The following is a 19,082-nucleotide window of genomic DNA, read 5'->3' as shown; positions in this document are numbered from 1 at the left end:
TTGCTCATAGATGGAGGAAAGGTTTGGACCTCTATTTAACAAGTCTTTAGTCTTACATAATATTATTTATGTAAAATCTTAATCAGGTCGTTTTTAACGAACCATATCAAGCTTTTAGTGCTGTTACCCGATCTGGGCCGATTTTAAAAAACGGATAGATTAAGATTTTAGCTAAAATAATATTATTTAAGCCTGGAGAGAGGGTAGAAAGATTTGAAGGTCTATGTGCTAAATCTTGAGGTTTACACAATATTCCTATCATGCAGGTGCGTAACCAATAAAGAGGGGGGGGGGGGTAATCCTTAATTTTACCCCTCCCCTCCCCCACCTAATCAAAATGCAAATATTTGAAAATCAATTCCAACATAAAACTTGTCTTATAAAAAATAAATTTTATTAAAATTTCCTTTCCTTGTGAGTCAGTGGCATATCCAGGATTTTCCTATTTCTTGATAAATTGGCAAATTTCTCACGAAAATTAAAAATCACATTATAATTATAGTATTTAATAAATTTTTTGTATAATATTGTATTTGATAAGTTATAAAAACTTGCTTGTCAATATTTTATACATACTACAATTTGTATTTTCAATAAATTTTTTTTATTCTACTTATATTGTATGAGAATTTAAGCTGAGTTTTTGAAAGCAAATTTTATAAAAAAAAATGAAACTAAACTTATTTCAATTTTACGTTAAAAATTTTTTTTATTAAATATAAATGTATCTAATTTAAAATAAAAAATTGGATTATATTATAACCTTTATTTCTTCTTTTTATTATTGAATTATTAATAATTTAATAGAATAACATAATTATATGACCCATTTGGAGGCCGGGAAAAAGCTGAACGAAGGTCAACTAAGGAAAAATTTTCCCATCTATAGGAAAATTTTGGATACGCCACTGCTATCGTGTCTTTTATTCATATGTATAATTTATAAAATAATTACTTTTTATTAGAATAATTTAAAAATAAATTTTAAAACATTTTTTAATTTTTGAATTATTATCCAATTTCAAATAGCGTTAAACTTGAAGTGAATATTTGATATATTTGGCTAAGGTAATTTTAAGTTATTTTTATCTTATTTTAATTACATCGTATATAAATGTTACTATAATTTTTATCTTATTTTAATTAGATCGCATATAAATATTACTATAATTTAAGATTTTTCCTTTTGCAAAGAGTAATTATTGGGATGCGTAAGAACAATGATTCCCAATTTATCGTATTACATACTTTTATTAAATATAGTTATAATATACGAAATACTGATATTTTAAGCAAAAATTTATAGACGCTTTATTAATGCCCTTGAAAACTTGTTAAAGTATTTTTTAAACATTTCCATTCTAAATTCTTTTCAATAGTTTATGAAGTGATTGTTAATTTGGAAAGATTAGCAAATACATTCTTCTGATTGCTAATTTTGATGAGATAAATACTTCAGTAGTTTTATCAAATATAAAGTGAGTCAATTAAAATCAAGACTAATTAAATGATGGAATGGGTCCTGCACAATTGATATCCATGGGAGTTCATATAATCAACCCTTGATTTTTATAATATTGCAGTTAAATGTATAATAGTTTGGTAATAATGTGTTAAAATTTTTATTGATAATGCAATATACTAGAAAATTCATTTTATTTTTTAAGAAATGTCTAATGTCAGAATAAGTCATCAACAACATTGCTAGTATTTTTGAAAAATATTCTTTTCACCAAAATTTTAAAATCAACTTTTTTTTAAATCTCAAATTTGGCCTAAAGGAATCTTATTTTTCCTTTTAGCCATAAAATATGGTTCATTCCAATTTGAAAAATATAATATTTTTAGTGTTAAAAGTTACTTTTGAAAAGTACCCATGTCCTTAGAAAGTAACTAGCTACATTATTTCTAACATAACTAGTTAAACAAGGAATGCATTTTTTTTTTATTAAAAAAAAGTTTGGCAAAACACAAATGCATAATTTAAAGGTGTGCTAGTTTTCCAAAAAATAAGCCTTACACTAAACAAACATTCTATATGAGCACCTTATTTAAGTAGCATCATATTTAATATACAGTAATTTTAAATTTGGGAAAGCATTTTATAATATATTAACCTATTTTATAAAGTAACTAATAATTTTTTTTGCAAATTTCAAAATAACTATTTACAGTCATTTTTTTACTAAAATGTAATTTTTATTTCTTATATCAAATTTTATGCATTAATCTAAAAAATATCAATCACATATTGCTGCTTGATTATTGTTGGCCAAAATTATTTTTAGGGGTCTCCTCCACTCTTTTACTTTAAAAAAATTTAATTTTAAATATGCATTGTGTAATAATCAGAGGGTTATCACTTCACATTTTGCTAAAAATACCTTCTCTCTATTATAACCTAGCAGTTTAATAAGTGAAAATTATTTAGTGGTACCTTCCTATGCTTAAAAATTATTATAATTAAATTTCTTATCAATTTATTTTATCTCATATTTGTAAATGTAACAAACAATACTCAATGCCATTTCTTTTTAAATGTTAATTTCACCAATAATGTGTTAAATGACACAATTTTGTTGATTTTAAATTAAGATTTTGGCCAAAATAGTATTATGGAAGCCTTGAGATTTTGCTAATAGATGTCCAAATCTCTCTGCCATCTTTGAGTAAAATCATGGTCTTGCATAATAATTTTTGGCCAAAATTTTGGGTTAGCCTTTTTAAAATCAAGCAGTTTAACAACACTAACTTATAACAATTTAATTTTATCTTTAAAATATTTTTTTTTCTAGTCTAAGCTTCCTTCCAAATGTGGATTAGACTAAGCAGAAAGAGGGAAACATTTATTGTACAGAAGCTGAAGAAGCTACTGTACCTAAGAGTTTATTGAAGATTAGGATTATTTGTATATTATCAGTAGCAAAATTCTATTTTAAGCTCTCCATTACTTAAGATCCCAAATTTTTATCTAATAAGAAATGTTTCTATACCTTTCCAATCATAGTTGGATGCAATTCTATATACTATCCAAGGATTTTGTTATGGAAATCAATATCTTTTGACTTTTGAATCTAGTTTTTTTGGCAATATTTTCTGTCATTTCTTCACATAACTAGGATCTTTTAGAACAGAAAATATTTCTAAAATTATTAATGCGCTCTTTATAAATTTTTTACCTCTAAATCAAAGAATAGATTAAATATATGAGAAGTACATCTAAAATAAATTTATGCTAATAGTATTCCTCATCTTCAACAAGTTTTATTCATTATATTATTCATAACACTAGAAGTGTACCGATACCATTTTTAGAGGCAGATCCGATCCGATATACCTGATATTATATTGGCTGATTACCGATCCGATATCATATCTAATTTTGTATTCTGTAAAATACAAATGGTTTTAATTAATATACTTTTTATTAGTATAACATCAATAATTTAACTATACCATAACTTATGTCATTTAAATATATTATAATGATCAGTTATAGTTAAGATTCAATTAAATTGCAATTCTAAAAGTATATAAAATATTTTTATTGTTAAATTACTCTTATATAATAAGTAATAACATTAAACTATATATATAATAAGTAATAAACAAATATATTATGAAATTTAAAATAATATTTAACATTAATATATCGAAGATTTCTTTTTAGAAATAAAAAAATTTCCAATTTATCAGAGGTCAGCCTGCAGAGATGGTAACTGTCAATATCACCAGTTTCACTAAAAACAGATTTTGAAGAGATTATAGCACATTTTTATAAACAGAATGTGCAAAAAATTAGCAGTATGGCAGAATGTTTATTAATTAATTATTATTATTAAAAAAATATACATAAAAATGGATTTCGATTTTATTTATAATAATAAATGATTTTAGATATAACTTTTTTTTTAAATTTTATAACATTTTATTTTTGTAAAAGACGCCATTTTATATCGGATCGGAAAATTTTATAATATTGGCCATAACCGATATTTTAAAATGGGTGAAATATCAACCCGATCCGATAAATAATATCGGTACATCCCTATCCATAACTATGTGTACCTATGCATTTAAAATCGCTTTATTTTAAATTGTAAATCTTATTTGTCTTATATTAGAATGTTTAAAATGATTACTTTTTAATAAGTATTTAAATAAATCACTACCTGATTGAATTGGGTTTTATATCCTTTTATATCTATTTAAAAAAATATCACCATAGGCAATAAGATTGATATTTAGATAAATTTTAAATTTCGATAAATATCAAAGTCTTAAAGTTTTAGGCATTATCAATCATTTTTTTAAAACACAAATTCGATTTTAGAGTGAAGATAGAATTGTAGTTAATTATTGTATAATAAACCCTGAGAAAAGGTAGTTTTCGAGGTGAGTTTCGCCAGGTAACACTATAGATTAGCAACTAAATTCTTAGTGAGCTATAAGAGGATTAAAAAATGGCATACATGCAAATTGATATCAAAGTGTTAATATATCCAAGATCATACACTAGCATATTATAAAAAGCGCGTTGTTAGTTATAGATGATTCAGTTTTCAGATAAAACTAATAGAGATAATGTATTTTATATAATATTTAAGAAAAATCATACCTTTTTACTAATAATTAGCTTTCATATCGCATATTTTTTATCAATGCAACGCAAATCATAGTAGTTTTTCAAATTTAGTATCAATAACGCTCCATCATTTATAAATTTATAGCCTATTTATGTAGTCTTTATTATCATAATATTCACGCTGCGTATGAATAATGTCATGAAGCTTCAGAATATAAACGCGTTTACTATAAATGCGGCTATAGGGGTGATAAAACATAATACGCCAAAAATTATGTGTGAAGCTGAGAATACATAATTTTCTAATTATGATAAATTAACTAGATTCGGTAAGGTTTAACAAAAACTTCCTGATCAGCAGCGAAAAAGCATATTCATTTTAAGCTCTAAGAGCATATAAGGTTAAGGTCTAATACGAAGTTTATATTTTTGAATATTATATTTTGGTTTACAATACTCAAAAAATAAATACATGAAACTCATTTCTATTCTTTTTGGCTTTTGAAATGATTTCACGCATTTGGATTTCCTAAACCTAACATTTAAATAATTTATCATAGCTTGGAAAATTATATCCTAGATTTAACGTCGTTAAAATAAGGCAAATTATATTGTTATAAATTGTATGAATATAAACACGAATATATTCTGAAAATTCATGATATTGTTTATATGTTACGTTGAATATTATGATAAAAAGATTACATAATTTTTCTATCGATCCAAACTGAACAGCGGAATTGATTCTAAAGGCCAAACTACTACGATTTGGTCATAATAAGAAAGCCCTATAACCTTTATTAGTCAAACGTAAAATATGGCAAAATACTTTAAAAACATGACCTTTTTTTTACTAACAAAGGGCGTTTTTAGAACTGTAAGACTAAATATATTAGCTAGGGATGATATTCAGGGTTTAACACTTTAAATCTTTTGCAAACAAAACATTTTTGAAATCCTCTATGGTTTAGTAATATTTTTTGCTATTTATAGTATTACCTATGGAGCTAACCCCAAAAACAACCTTTTCTCAGTTTTTACAATACTATAATTGACTACAATTCTATCTTCACTCTAAAATCGACTTTGCGATTTTAAAAAAGTGATTGATAATACATAAAACTTTAAGACAAAGGTATTTGTCAAAATTTAAAATTTATCTAAATATAAATTTTCTTGCCTATGGTGTTTTTTTTTTAAATAGATATAAATGGATATAAAACCCAATATTAATCAGGCAGCGATTTGCATTAATATATTCTAAAAAAGATAATCATTTTTAATATTGTGTAATTCATTTTTTGGGATGCTCCTCAGTCTACATTATATAATATTTATAAATTTGAGTTGTGCCAAAAAACTAAAATCCTTTTCAACATTAATTTGGAAGCAAAGTTATCCATTTGAAACTTATAATAATATTCATTTTTATAAAAAACAGTTAAAATTATTTAAAATATGATTTTAAAAAATGTTTTTATATTCTTAGTCATATTATAGATAATTAATATATTTTTGTTTGTAACTGAAATCAAAAAGACAAAAATAAATATTCATCTGCTGATAAGAGTATAATTATTTTCTTATGTTAACATATAAAAATAAAAATAAAAAAAGCAAGAAGGACACTACCTGCTTTTTGAATAGATTGCTTAATTTAGAAATGAGAATAAAGATTAATATTCTTCCTCTATCCAAATAATGTTCTTATTTTTGTCTAAAATATTTAATTTTATATGCACAAATTACAAAATATATTTATAGACACCCTTATAAATATAAATTATCTCTGTGGTGAGGTAGAAGAGGTCTGCAATGGGCAGTGAGCTAAATAAATTTAAACAAATAATGGGCAGGCAGGAATATTTTCTAAACACTGGGTTATTTGTATTTTACTATTAGGATGATCATAGCTTTATATTTTTAAAAAATTAATTCTATATTTCAAAATGCTGCATATTTTATGTTTTAGTAAAAAAAATATACTACTTTTACAACTTATACATAAAATTTCTGAATTTTTAATATAATATTTTGGTTTTATTGTTTTTGGTTTAGTTATATAGTTAATTTTTGTTTTTATTTACTAGACTGTGCAATTTCATATATTAATATAGCAAAATATTATACATGTATAATTTATTTTATAATATTATTTGTAGTCTTAAGTTAGCCCATTGCACATCTTGAATGTGAGTTTTTTATTTATAAAGACACTTCAAGCATTTGCTTATGCTAAAAGCTAGGAACATGTAGGAGTACTCCGCATATGAGGCGTCCCATATTCTTATATGGAACATGTTCTGGAAGTCCTATGATAATTTTCATTAGAAATCATTATAACTTGTACAGAATTTTTTTCGAGCCGGTATTTTAGCCTAAATTTTTTAAACCTTGTATAATGCAAATTTATCATTATTTATTCACTTACAACAATTACTGGCAGGAAAATTTTTGTAAAACTTCCCGGGCCAAAAATAAGGAAGTTGCATACGAAGGATAATTCCTTTTTTTTAAAAAAAAGAGCTGTTTTTATTTATAATTTATACACCAAAATTTTTTTTAAAAAAAATTAATGTATTCTGAAGAATACATTTCTGGCTAATATTTTAAATTTTATATAAATTGAAAAAAAATTATCATGGATATTAATTTCGTGAGAAAAGTATTTGGAAAAATTTAACTTGGATCTCTTCCCACATATGGTATCATTAATACGCGTCCTATACTGAAAATAAAATACAGGACGGATGCCTGACCTCTAATTTTAAGGGATTTTATACTAACGCAACCCATATTTATGAAAAACTTAAATTTCAATACCCGAACGTTCATTCATCATAGACGATTTTCTTATTAAATTTTAAATGAAGTTTTTTAAATGTGAAATTACTATAACATTTAATTACATAAATAAATAAGATATAAAAAAAAATAATGTTTTTATTTAAAAAAATTATTAAAATTTTTCGAATTCCTATTGCCTTATTATATAACTACAAAAACAATACCACATTTTCAGTTAATTTTGCTCATCAATAAAAACATTAATCTTTATTTTTTAATCTAAAAAAAGCATATGAGCCTAGATCTATAACACACAATGACAAGGTTTTGGTTGACAACTTGCCCTTATTATCAAATAATACAAATTTACTCCGACAACATAAATCATTTTCACATCAATTACAATCATTCATAATTATTCTTCAAGAACGCTAATATCAACTCTTAATACCAATTGGATTTAGTTTAAAAATCGAGCTGCTCTTACCCCCATTTTTTAGATGGCTCAATTGTTTGATATAGAAATCAATTATAACGGGAGTACTGGTACAAAATCCGAATACGAATATGACGTGGACGCCATTTTTGACGAGCCTTCCGAGGTATATTATTTATTTTAATTTTCATATTAGTTGAATCTATCTTTAAATTGGATTTTTTATTTATTTATTGGAGACATATCAAATCTATTTTCACCGGTATTGGAGCCAATTTTAAATTACCCCCGTCATCTTATATGACAATAGTTATTTGCGGTCTTACAAATTAATCTACAATATTTTATTAATCAAGTATTTAATTTTACCTCGCATTTTGCCATATTGATTTTTTTTGGATGTGATAATGAATTCTTGTCTAAAATTTCTCTCAAATTAAAACAAATATAAAGCTTATATCAGAAGGAGAGTAAATAATAGGGATATTCTAAATCTTCTTAGCATATTTTTTTTATAGGCACCCAAATATGATTACCAAAAATCGCGTGTCTTTAAAAAGAAAATTTTTATGAATGAAAGAATGACTTTCTTTTATAAATTTATTATAAATAATATTTAATCTGAATTATATAAAAAATAACTAAACAAAAACTAAAATATTCAATTCGTACGAAACGAATACTAAACTATTCAATTTAAGAATTGAATACGAATAACTATCGATACAAAATTGTAATTCTCCGAATTATAAGAAGTTGCCAAACAGAATCGGCTGGATTCTTATAGAGAAAATCCAGGATCAGTTACAGGGCCTGTTCTGTCCATTTAGGAAGTGAGCGCAGATCGCCAAAAAAAACGAATTTTCGAAAAATTAAAAATAAATGCCTATTATTTGTTTGAAAACGCGGAGACTGTGTCTTGACTTTTTTTTATTTCATTTTTAAACAAAAATCTGTTTATCTGTCTATATAGCTTAGCTTCTAAACAGAATACAAAGAAAGTATTTAGATTTGGTATACTCTTAAATCAAAACAGAATATAGGGTGCTCCAGTTAAAAATCTGAATAAACTGGTCTAAACAGAAATTGAACCAAGACACCGCTTTGATATTTTTCCATCTTAAAGCTAAGCAAATTTCAGTCATATTTCGATTTGCAGATATGAAAAATGTAAATTTAGATATAAAAGAGAATTTTAGTATAAATTTTAATCTATTGAAAGTAGCACTGCTGAAAATTTAAAAAAGGAAATTTTTACAATTGTTTAAAATTTATGACAATGGAGCTTCATAAGCGAAACAATGGATTCAAATTGATCCTAATTATGAACAACAGAGTTTTTTACATTCCTTGCTGTTGACCAAACTTAAAATTTGATTGATAACCATTCTGCAAATGGATTTTAAAAAATAATATTATTTAAAGATTCTTGATATACGATGGGTTGAGTAAAAGTTCTTAAAACTTATTACATTTTTGGAGAAATATATGTCCTTCTTTATATGAAATCATGAAAAATGCAAACCAATATTCTACAGAAATATTGTTGCTTCCGAAATTTATATAATATAATGGTATAAAATATTAGATAAAATTAATTTCATAAGCCAATTAACGCAAAATCCGTATTAAATCATGAATAACTGATTATATAACAATTTTTTTTAAGTTTATTGAATTGAGAAAAAATTAACAAAAGAGGCCACTAGTTTTGCTATTGATATTTGAATCAAAACATCCTATAAGCTTAACAATTCGAAAAAGAAAAAAAATGATCTAATTATTGATTCCAAAGAAAACTAGAGAAAAACATATTTTTATCTCATAGATACTGCAAAATATTTGATTGATAGATTTCATCTTTCAAAACTCATGTTAGAATATAGCTCCACAATATTTGAAATAACACATTAATGTGTATAGGGAGGGGCATTGTTAAATTTTTTTTAACAATTTAAGCAATAGTAAAACGCCGGTGAAAGTATTATTATAGCAAATCAGATGAATTAGTTAATTTATCAGATGTCTTCGATCAAAATATGTCACCCAGAAATCATGAATTTTATGTTAACGTTGCACAGTAAGATTAAAAATAATGACTTCATCAAATGAAAGTAGTTTACCGAAATTAAAATTAATCAAAAGTTATTTGAGATCATTTATGAGCCAATAGCATTGATCGTCATTGGCAATAATTTCCATTGTAGGAACCTCAAAAGATAAAGTAATAGGTGATTAATTTTTTTTTTAAATTAAATTTAGAAGCGAGATTAACTTTTCAAAACTTAAATAAAAAATTTATATATATTACTTAATTATTTTTTTAAAAGTAAATTAACACTTTTGTATGCAAAGAGAACTAGGGCGTCAGATTAGTCAGAACGGGCCCTTATCACTGACCAGTCACATTTCTAATATATTTACCTTGTTTATATATTTCATTTTCTCCAAATTTGGTATTTTAAATTGATTATTTATATTATTTCAAACTGATATTCTGCCAAATTATATCACGTAGGCTTTGTAAATATTGATTAATTAAACTGTCATTCAAAGAGAACCAATTATTTTATCTTATAAACTGAAAAGAAAGGAAGGTTCTGGCAAGATTATATACCTTTATTTTTAGAAATCGAGTTTAAATATTTTTTTATAAAGCTATTTGTAAGAATATGTGAACGCTTATAGTAAGAAAAATAATGACCATGTATTTTAAAGATGATTTTTTTTATTGAAAATCAATAATGCATTTATATCGTCCAATTTAAAGGAATTAGCCACTGAATACAATACAATTTATCATTCAAAAAATTGAATTTTTCATTTATTTGAGGAGTTTTGAGATGCAGGATCTTTGGAAGAATTGGCGCCGATTCTTCAGCATTTTAAGAATCGGCTGAATCTTTGAAACTAATGTTATTATAATTATTTCTATATTTATAAAAAAACTATTTGCTAGGGTGATGGTGGCGTGGAAAGAAAATAACTGCTAGGTCCTTTCTATTCCCAATTTTATAAAAGTCTATATTTTTTTACAAATTGAAACTTAAAATTTTGAATATTATATTTTTTATGCATTATTTTAAGAAACTACGATATCTTCTAAATTTAATTTGGCTTATAATAATTGTGGGTAAGATTGGTAATCGAGAAGATGGTTACAATCGAATAAACTTTCATATAAATGAAAGTTAAAAAAATGCTCTCATCATAATTAACCAGGCAATGAAAAATAATTTTGTTATAAATCAGAGACCTGCAGAGGAAAAATTTTTAGGCCCCTCATAGATTTTTAGTTATTTTTTATTTTCAAGCCCGGTCCTATATTTTTTTGGCCCAGACCGGAATTTTTAATTATTTTATAAGTTGTTTAAATAGAAATTGAAAGTTTGAGCAGTATATGAAATATTAAACTCTCCGTCATATGATTAAATTCGTTTTTTTTAAATTTGCTGATAAATATGAATCTTAAAAAATATGGTTACAGAAATTTAGAAAAGGGCAGAATATTAATTTTCATACTGTTTGTAGTGAAAGAGGTGTGGGGAGGGGGTACTGATGCTATTAATACAGATGAATAGAGCAATACACTCTTCTTTTATTAAAGATTATAAAAGAGGTAATATATAGTACAGGGCTTAACTACCAAGCTTTAGAGTACAATGTAATTTGTTGGAACACCACTAGGCTTTATTCCAAATAAAGAAAATAATAAGTTCTGTTTATCGTAAAGAGATGGATCTGATAATAAGCTTTATGTTATAGGGAAATCTAAAAACCGCAGTTCGTAGAAAATTACTAGTAAAATACTACTCAAACGAAAGTAGCTGGATAAAAATAATAAAAATACATGATTTGCTTTTATAAGAGTGTTTATGATTGATAAATATAACTAAATAGTTAATTTAAATTTAATAGTAGTATACTTTAAATACTTGTGTTATGACTATGGTATATTATTCATAGAGTGGTAGGTATACTATAAAAAAAGGTAGATAAATATGTATAACGAACGACATCAGATCTATGATATAGGTAATCGGCCGATATATATCAATTTTTGCCTCTTTAGAGCATAAGCTAAAAATGATTTAACATTTATATTTTGTTATTGTTTGAATTTCGAATATTCCAAGATTATTTATTTTACTTGGGAAATTTTTATGTTTAATACGCTAGACATAATTTAATTTTTTTTTATTATTTAAATCGTTTTGCTAACTATTAAAATTTAAATATATAGCTGTTAAACCAACTAAAAATTGTATTTATAAATGATTTTGACAGTTTAAAATATGTAAATGAAACATATTTTTATATTAACGATTGATTTTTGTATAATTGTAAAAAAATTGGATAATCGTTCTAATAATAATCATTAAAATATTAATAGCATCAAGTCATGGAAAACATCAAGCACGAAGTTCAAGAACCGTAAGTCTAAATCTCCTTCATTCCCATTATTATAAAAAATTTTAAATAATGTTTTACAATTTTTTGGTCATTTTAAATCGATTATGCTTATTGTATAAAATGCCGTATAATGGAAAATTTGAAAACGAATATACGAAATTTTTTAAGGATTTTAAAATTAAAATATAAACTAGTAATGTTTTAGGAGAGAGAAAAACTAAATTTTTAATGTTGATTCGCACACGTAGGCTTAGATTTAATGATTAAAATTTATTCTTTAAACAATTACACTTATTGCGTGACGGAAGTTGAATTCAAATCTAATATAAAACTGTTATGTGAATTTTTTTTTTTTAAAATGAAAAGGATAAGTTCTATTTTTTTAAAAACTTTTTTTTCGCTGCTGGCATAAAAAAAATTCACCAAGATTATCAATCATTAATTATTATTTTTTTAAATAAATTATATATAAATAGGGAACATGGTAAGAATTATGAGGCCTTGGATTTGAATGAAACATTGGTCAATGCCGGGAAAGAAAAAGTAAGCAATGATCAATTTCAAATACTCAGGGTCCTGGGTAAAGGAGGATATGGCAAGGTTATTATTTTTTTTAAAAATAAGTATTTCAACTTGTCTAATATTTGGGCATGGCACTAAACTTCCTTTTTGTAAAAATTATCATAGTGCTCAAAATCATTAATCGTTTAGGAATTTTGCTCAAATTATCAAAAAATTTAACTAGGAATGTATAATTTTTTTTATTTTAATAAATTTCACGTGGTTATAATATACGATATTCTCGCGAATAGTGTATTTTATCCTTGAATCTATTGATAGTGTTTCGGTTTAATTATTTATCCTTGTTGAAAATGATTTATTATTATTTTCGTGAATTTACAAACCTCATTTTTTTTGTCAGGATTAAAATGCGCGTAACAAAATTTAGTATAAAATATATCAAATTTTAATCACGCACTAATTATTTGAAATATTTTTGCAAGAATAATTTTGGACTATCGATAAAATTAAAATCTTTAATGATGACCTCGATTAAGTGTCCGATTTAATCCCCGACCATTAAAATAAATTTGAAGAAATTTTTCTATATATTCATCACCTCATTAAATTGACCATATAAATATCTAAGTATAATTAAAATTTTTTAAATGGGGGGAAAAAGGTATTTCAAGTGAGAAAAATTAAGGGCCAAAATGCTGGTAAAATTTACGCGATGAAAGTACTCAGAAAAGCAGTCATCATAAGGAATCAAAAAGACACTGCCCACACCAAGGCCGAAAGGAACATTTTAGAAGCTATAAAAGTTAATTGAACTTTATTGTTATTATAATATATATTAAGGTTTAATTAATATATATATTGTTCGGTTTAACTATATAACCTTTAAATTAATATTGAATATCTGACAATAGAGCTATATTCGCTAAAAAAACAAAAAAAATACATTTATTTAAAAAAAATCAATAATACTAGCATCCGTTTATAGTCGATTTGATCTACGCATTTCAAACTGAGGGCAAATTATATCTCATACTTGATTTTTTGGGAGGAGGGGAACTGTTTATGCATTTAGAAAGGGAGGGAATATTCTCGGAAGAAACTTGTCGGTAATGATAATATTTGTATATTTACGAATTATATTTTAATTTGTTGATTAATTAAAATTCGACTTTCGTTTATTTATTATAGACATATGATTATTATTTATATAAATAATAATTGCAATTAAAAATGATTCTTAGCTTGAATTTATTTTAATATTATTATATATGTTTACATATAAACACGTTTGTTTAAAAAATAATGAATTATTGCGAATATTAATGGTGTTTTTACATTTAAAAAATTGCTATTGTCAATGAGGAAGTTCGCCGTTACAGATAGAAATTTGCTGTCATTGAAGGTTTATTTTTCAAAAATCCCCCTGAATAGCTATTAAAAATGGCGATATTTACCTTTCCTTTTAAAAATAATATTTTTAATACTTAAAAATTTTATAAAATCGTTTTTTTATTGTTTAAAAATTGTTATACATATTTAAAAGATTTCGGACTGTCGGGCCTAATATTTAAAAAAATTTGTGTCAGGTTTGTCTTAAAATTTTAAATATGATAATACTCAATTTTGCGGAATAAATTGATATATTTTAAAATTCTTGCAAGAAACAATCGCCAATATTTTTTTACTGGAATATTTTTTTACAATTAAAATTTTCTATTTATTAATTCGGGCTAGGCGAACAAATAATTTTTTTTTATTTCGGTACAAATAAATTTCGTTCTGGATTGGGTTAAGCCGTGAAATAGTTGAACAGTCGAGTCCAACTAAAGGGGAGGGGGAGGGAACGGCGGAGTTCGATTGTCCCGGATTATCGGAGAATGGGACTGAGGGACCGGATTTAGAGGGCATTTTTGTCATTGTACCCAAGTCCAGACACGGGTAGGACAGAATGAAGTTAACCACCACATACGCACGATTAATTAGCATAATAAAATTTTATTTAGTTAAGAATAGTCGCTTCTAAATAAGTACATTAAAATAATATCGAATAAATTAATCCTTATATACTATACATTTTCAACAAAACAACAATATAAAAAATATATCGATGTATTATAATATTTTACTGGCTAGGACCAGTTTTAAGTGAATAAAATATAAAAACAGGCTTTGTCTATAAATTACGATTAGGTTAAGACAAAATAAAGTATAATACTTTTGAGTGGAACAAAACAAAAAAAACATATTTTTTTATAGTACAATTAAACACAACAGGCCGGACAAATTTTTTAAAATTAATTAGGTCCGATGTAAATCACTTATTCTAATATATAATTTTTAAAATTATATATTTATTAAACATGTCTTATATGCAGTACTTGTTGTTTAAACAACATATTTTTATTTATATAAAGATTTTACCTGGCCGAAATTGTAGTGGCCATTAGTCATTTGCACAAACATGGTATCATATACAGAGATCTAAAACCAGAGAATATACTTTTAGATACCGAAGGTATCCTATTATAATCAATCATCTTTTATGTTATTTAAATATTTATATTTATTATAAATTAAGTTTCCACTTTCGGAAGATATTTTATATATTTGTAACTTGATTTTTTATAAGCATCTTAATTCGTTCATAATAACAAAGGGCACGTTGTTTTAACCGATTTTGGGTTGTGCAAGGAATCCCTCGATAGTACATCATTGACTCATACTTTTTGTGGAACCATTGAATACATGTAAAAACTAGATTATATTTAAAAGATGAGTGATATAATACAGTTTTTACAAAATCGAGATTATTTAAATCATTAAGGAATTAAATCTTAATTTTTTACACTACATCCACACTTATATAAACATTTTTTTAAAATTCAAATATTAATATTTGCTTGTAATATATTTATATTTAACACTTAATTAGGGCACCAGAAATTTTAATGAGGAAAGGGCACAACAAAGCAGTCGATTGGTGGAGCCTAGGAGCTCTTATGTTTGATATGTTAACTGGCGGGGTACAATTTTTATATTAACTCAAATGTTTAAGACTTGAAGAAACATTTTAAAATTATTTCTTAAAGTAATAAGTATAAACATTCACAGTTAGCGCGAATTTGCTTCAGCACTTATATACTTTGCCGCGAAATCGCGCTAACTGTGAATGCAGTGTAAAACCAATAAGGTTTAATGTTCATCTTTGTGTAAATATTAGATAACTGTAACAACATAAGATTCTTAGTTAATCGTTTATAGAACTTTATTTCCTAACGATATCAAAATTGCTTTAAACAAAAATTAATAATATTTATAAGACAATTAAAAAAATTTCCATACTAGCAATTATAAATTATTTATAAAATACTCCTTAATAATTTTTAAACATCAAAAAAGCCTCCATTCAGTGCCGAAAATCGCAAAAAAACTATCGAAAAAATACTTAAGGCTAAGGTTTTGTTTCCCGATTATGTTAGTCACGAGGCCAAAGATTTTATCCGAAAAGTTTAATTTTTCATAAATAAATTTGCCTTTTTCACTGATAAATTTTTAATTATGCATAGTTTTGATGGTTTGCACTTTCAGGTGGATATAGAATTGTTTAAAATGTTTTTAACTAAGGAATCGTAGATGTTTTATTATATTTTCAATTGTATTCTTGTAAACTTGAATATTTTTTGAATGCTGTTCACAAATTAATTTTTTATTTGTACAGTTTTTTAACGTTTATAAATAATTTTTTTATATATATTAATATAATAAATGCCTCAATTATTTTTTTAAAAATTCTTCCTTTCAATTTAATTATAAAGTTTATTTCCCAAAGTTATAAATATTAATTTTAAATAATACAAAGCTTTTACGGAGAAATCGACATCAAAGATTGGGTTCTAGTAAAGATGATTCATTAGCCATCAAGGTTAATTAATTCATTATATTAAACTTTTATATATACACAAGGTTAGACGCATATTTTAAATTGTGCATATAAAATATTTTTTATAATTACTCAGCGCCATTCCTACTTTGCTTCCATCGACTGGACCACAGCAGAACTTCGAAAACTTACTCCTCCAATTTTGCCGAGATTAACATGCGATGAGGACGTAAGTCAATTTGACATCCGGTTTACGGCCATGGCCCCTGTCGACTCACCAGTCGAAGATGGTTTCCTCTTAAGCTCCAGTGCTAATGAGATTTTCAAAGTCATTAAAATATATATATAATGAATGAATTTACTTTTTTGTTTGTCTATTATTTTTTGTATTGTTATTTTACTTCTACATTTCTTTATATATCTTGGGTGCTAGATTTGCTAGGATTTATTTCTGAGCTAATTAAAGATTAGCTTCCTTCTAGCAGACCATTAATTTTTTAAAATAATATGCTGAGTTTTTTTGCCAGTGGTTAAGTTAATTTTATATTCTTTACACTTGATTTTAAATATATTATTAAATATTTGATCACACGTTTATGATATAGGGGTTCACCTACGTTGCTCCCTCAATTTTGGAAGAAAATTTTAAGCACGAAACGGATTTATATTCATTGGATGAAACAAGATTCAATCATTACAAAAAGAAAAAGTAATTTAGATATTTTTAGTTATTCTTTAAAATATACACTTATTCATTAAAGATATTTAAAAATGTAATTTATATCCATATATTTTTTTTTAATAAATATTCTTTTTAAAAAATTTCTTATACAAACCATAGTTCAAGTTTTAATGTTGATGAGGCTTTCACATCTTGCGCTATAAAAGATAATATCATCGATGACAAATTTCTTCAATCCAACCACGAAATTTCTGATAATTATGACAATATCTTAAACGAAAGTAATTACGACCCATACCATACTATTACCCAACAAAAACCGTTTAACAATGCAGAAATTGACCATGCAAATTATAATAAATACGTAAACTCGAATTCAAATATTAACGGAAATTATAGCAATAATAATTTCAATAAATTGCCCCAAAATAATTATAATAGCAATAATCAAAATAGGGGTTTTCCTTTCTCCCTCCTCCCCACATTTATTGATTCTCGGCAAGGTTCTACTTTTTATAACAATTCTAATCATTCAAATGTCAAAAATTCTGATTATAATAATAATGGGCATTTTGATACCGAATATAATTTTAATAACGCAAAACATCCCAATATCAATAATTCAAATGGTCAAAACGATAAATCTAGCACGACAGGAACAAAGTTTATAAATATCGCCAATAATTCCGGTTCCCAGAATAAACAGAATAGGTTTAGACCCGACTTTGGTCATCAATCTTTCTACAATTTTTGGCGTTGAAATAAATAAGATGGTTAAAACAAAATTCATTTTTAAATCGCATTAATTTTGCATAATAATTTCTTAACCTGTGATTATAAATTTTTCCATAATAGTCACTGGTCTTAATACATTCATTATTTCCAATATTTATTAAGTTACATTTATATCGGTTACTATTACTACCTCTTTCCTCTATAAATTAGATTCACCTTTTTTTAAATATCTATTATTTTGACTTGACTTTAAAATCAAATATTGCATTTGTACTTAAAATACTTCTTTTTTATACTTCTCAACATTTTATATTATGGCTGAGTATTATTTTTAAGAATTATATTTTATTAAACTTATTAATAATTAATTTTGAGAATAAAAATATATCTTACCTTATCCATAATGTAATGACATTCGAATCTTTTCGAAATCTTTATAAAAAAATTTTAATCGTGTGATATATATTCATTTTTTTTAGTTTTAAATTATATCATCATATATATAAATGACGAATTTACAATATTATATAATAATATTTATTTTCATTTAGCATATTTTATATCCTACAATAAAACTCAATTAAGTCTACTGGCTTATGCTTCATAAGTACAGCCATTCACGAATTAGTTATATCGAAAAAAATTCCACTTTTTTCATACCGATTATAACCCGATTTAGATAATAAAGGTTTTCTACTAGATGAAATCTATAAAATAGACATTTAAACAGACCTTTATTATATATAGTAAACCCTTGTTATTAGTGAGGTTTTGTTATAGTTAAGAAATGATAACTCCACGAGCAAGTCAATTATTATAATTAGTATGCCTGCCAAAAAATCTTAATTCATTTTTAATCCTTTATTATTGATGATACTATCCACCTTTCTAGTTATTTGTAATTTATCTAGGTTATATGGTAAAATTATCATTTTAAACATGATATACAACTTTTTTTGCTAGGTTTTACTTTATGTAGTTTCTTAATCGGTAAATTAACTCGTTGATAAAAATACTATATAGGAGGAGAAATTCTTTGCAA

General features: G+C 25.1%; 1 protein-coding gene across 1 annotated transcript; it reads left to right on the top strand.

Moving 5' to 3' along the window:
- The first annotated feature begins 992 nt into the window (after window positions 1-992).
- Window positions 993-18,494, top strand: LOC135927461 (ribosomal protein S6 kinase beta-2-like). The gene is made up of 14 exons (XM_065463451.1): window positions 993-1,068; window positions 7,662-7,974; window positions 12,202-12,242; window positions 12,698-12,821; window positions 13,405-13,545; window positions 13,716-13,849; window positions 15,158-15,258; window positions 15,400-15,490; window positions 15,676-15,766; window positions 16,143-16,250; window positions 16,603-16,665; window positions 16,760-16,951; window positions 17,229-17,332; window positions 17,465-18,494. Exons 2-14 carry the CDS (start codon window positions 7,873-7,875, stop codon window positions 18,063-18,065), a joined length of 1,893 nt encoding a protein of 630 aa, XP_065319523.1. The 5' UTR covers window positions 993-1,068; window positions 7,662-7,872; the 3' UTR covers window positions 18,066-18,494.
- The last annotated feature ends 588 nt before the right edge of the window (window positions 18,495-19,082 follow it).

This window comes from Gordionus sp. m RMFG-2023, chromosome 3 (genome assembly GCF_954871325.1).
Source record: "Gordionus sp. m RMFG-2023 chromosome 3, tfGorSpeb1-WG-v2, whole genome shotgun sequence".
Taxonomy (NCBI): Eukaryota; Metazoa; Nematomorpha; class Gordioida; order Chordodea; family Parachordodidae; genus Gordionus; species Gordionus sp. m RMFG-2023.
The sequence above is the reverse complement of the archived record's forward strand: the minus strand, read 5'-3'. Positions and strand labels throughout refer to the sequence as shown.

Coding starts and splice junctions, on each gene's coding strand:
- LOC135927461 (XM_065463451.1), top strand. CDS start 7,873: ATGGCTCAATTGTTTGATATAGAAATCAATTATAACGGGAGTACTGGT. Junction 12,822..13,404: donor GTAAAGGAGGATATGGCAAG/GTTATTATTTTT, acceptor GGGGGGAAAAAG/GTATTTCAAGTGAGAAAAAT. Junction 13,546..13,715: donor ACATTTTAGAAGCTATAAAA/GTTAATTGAACT, acceptor CAATAATACTAG/CATCCGTTTATAGTCGATTT.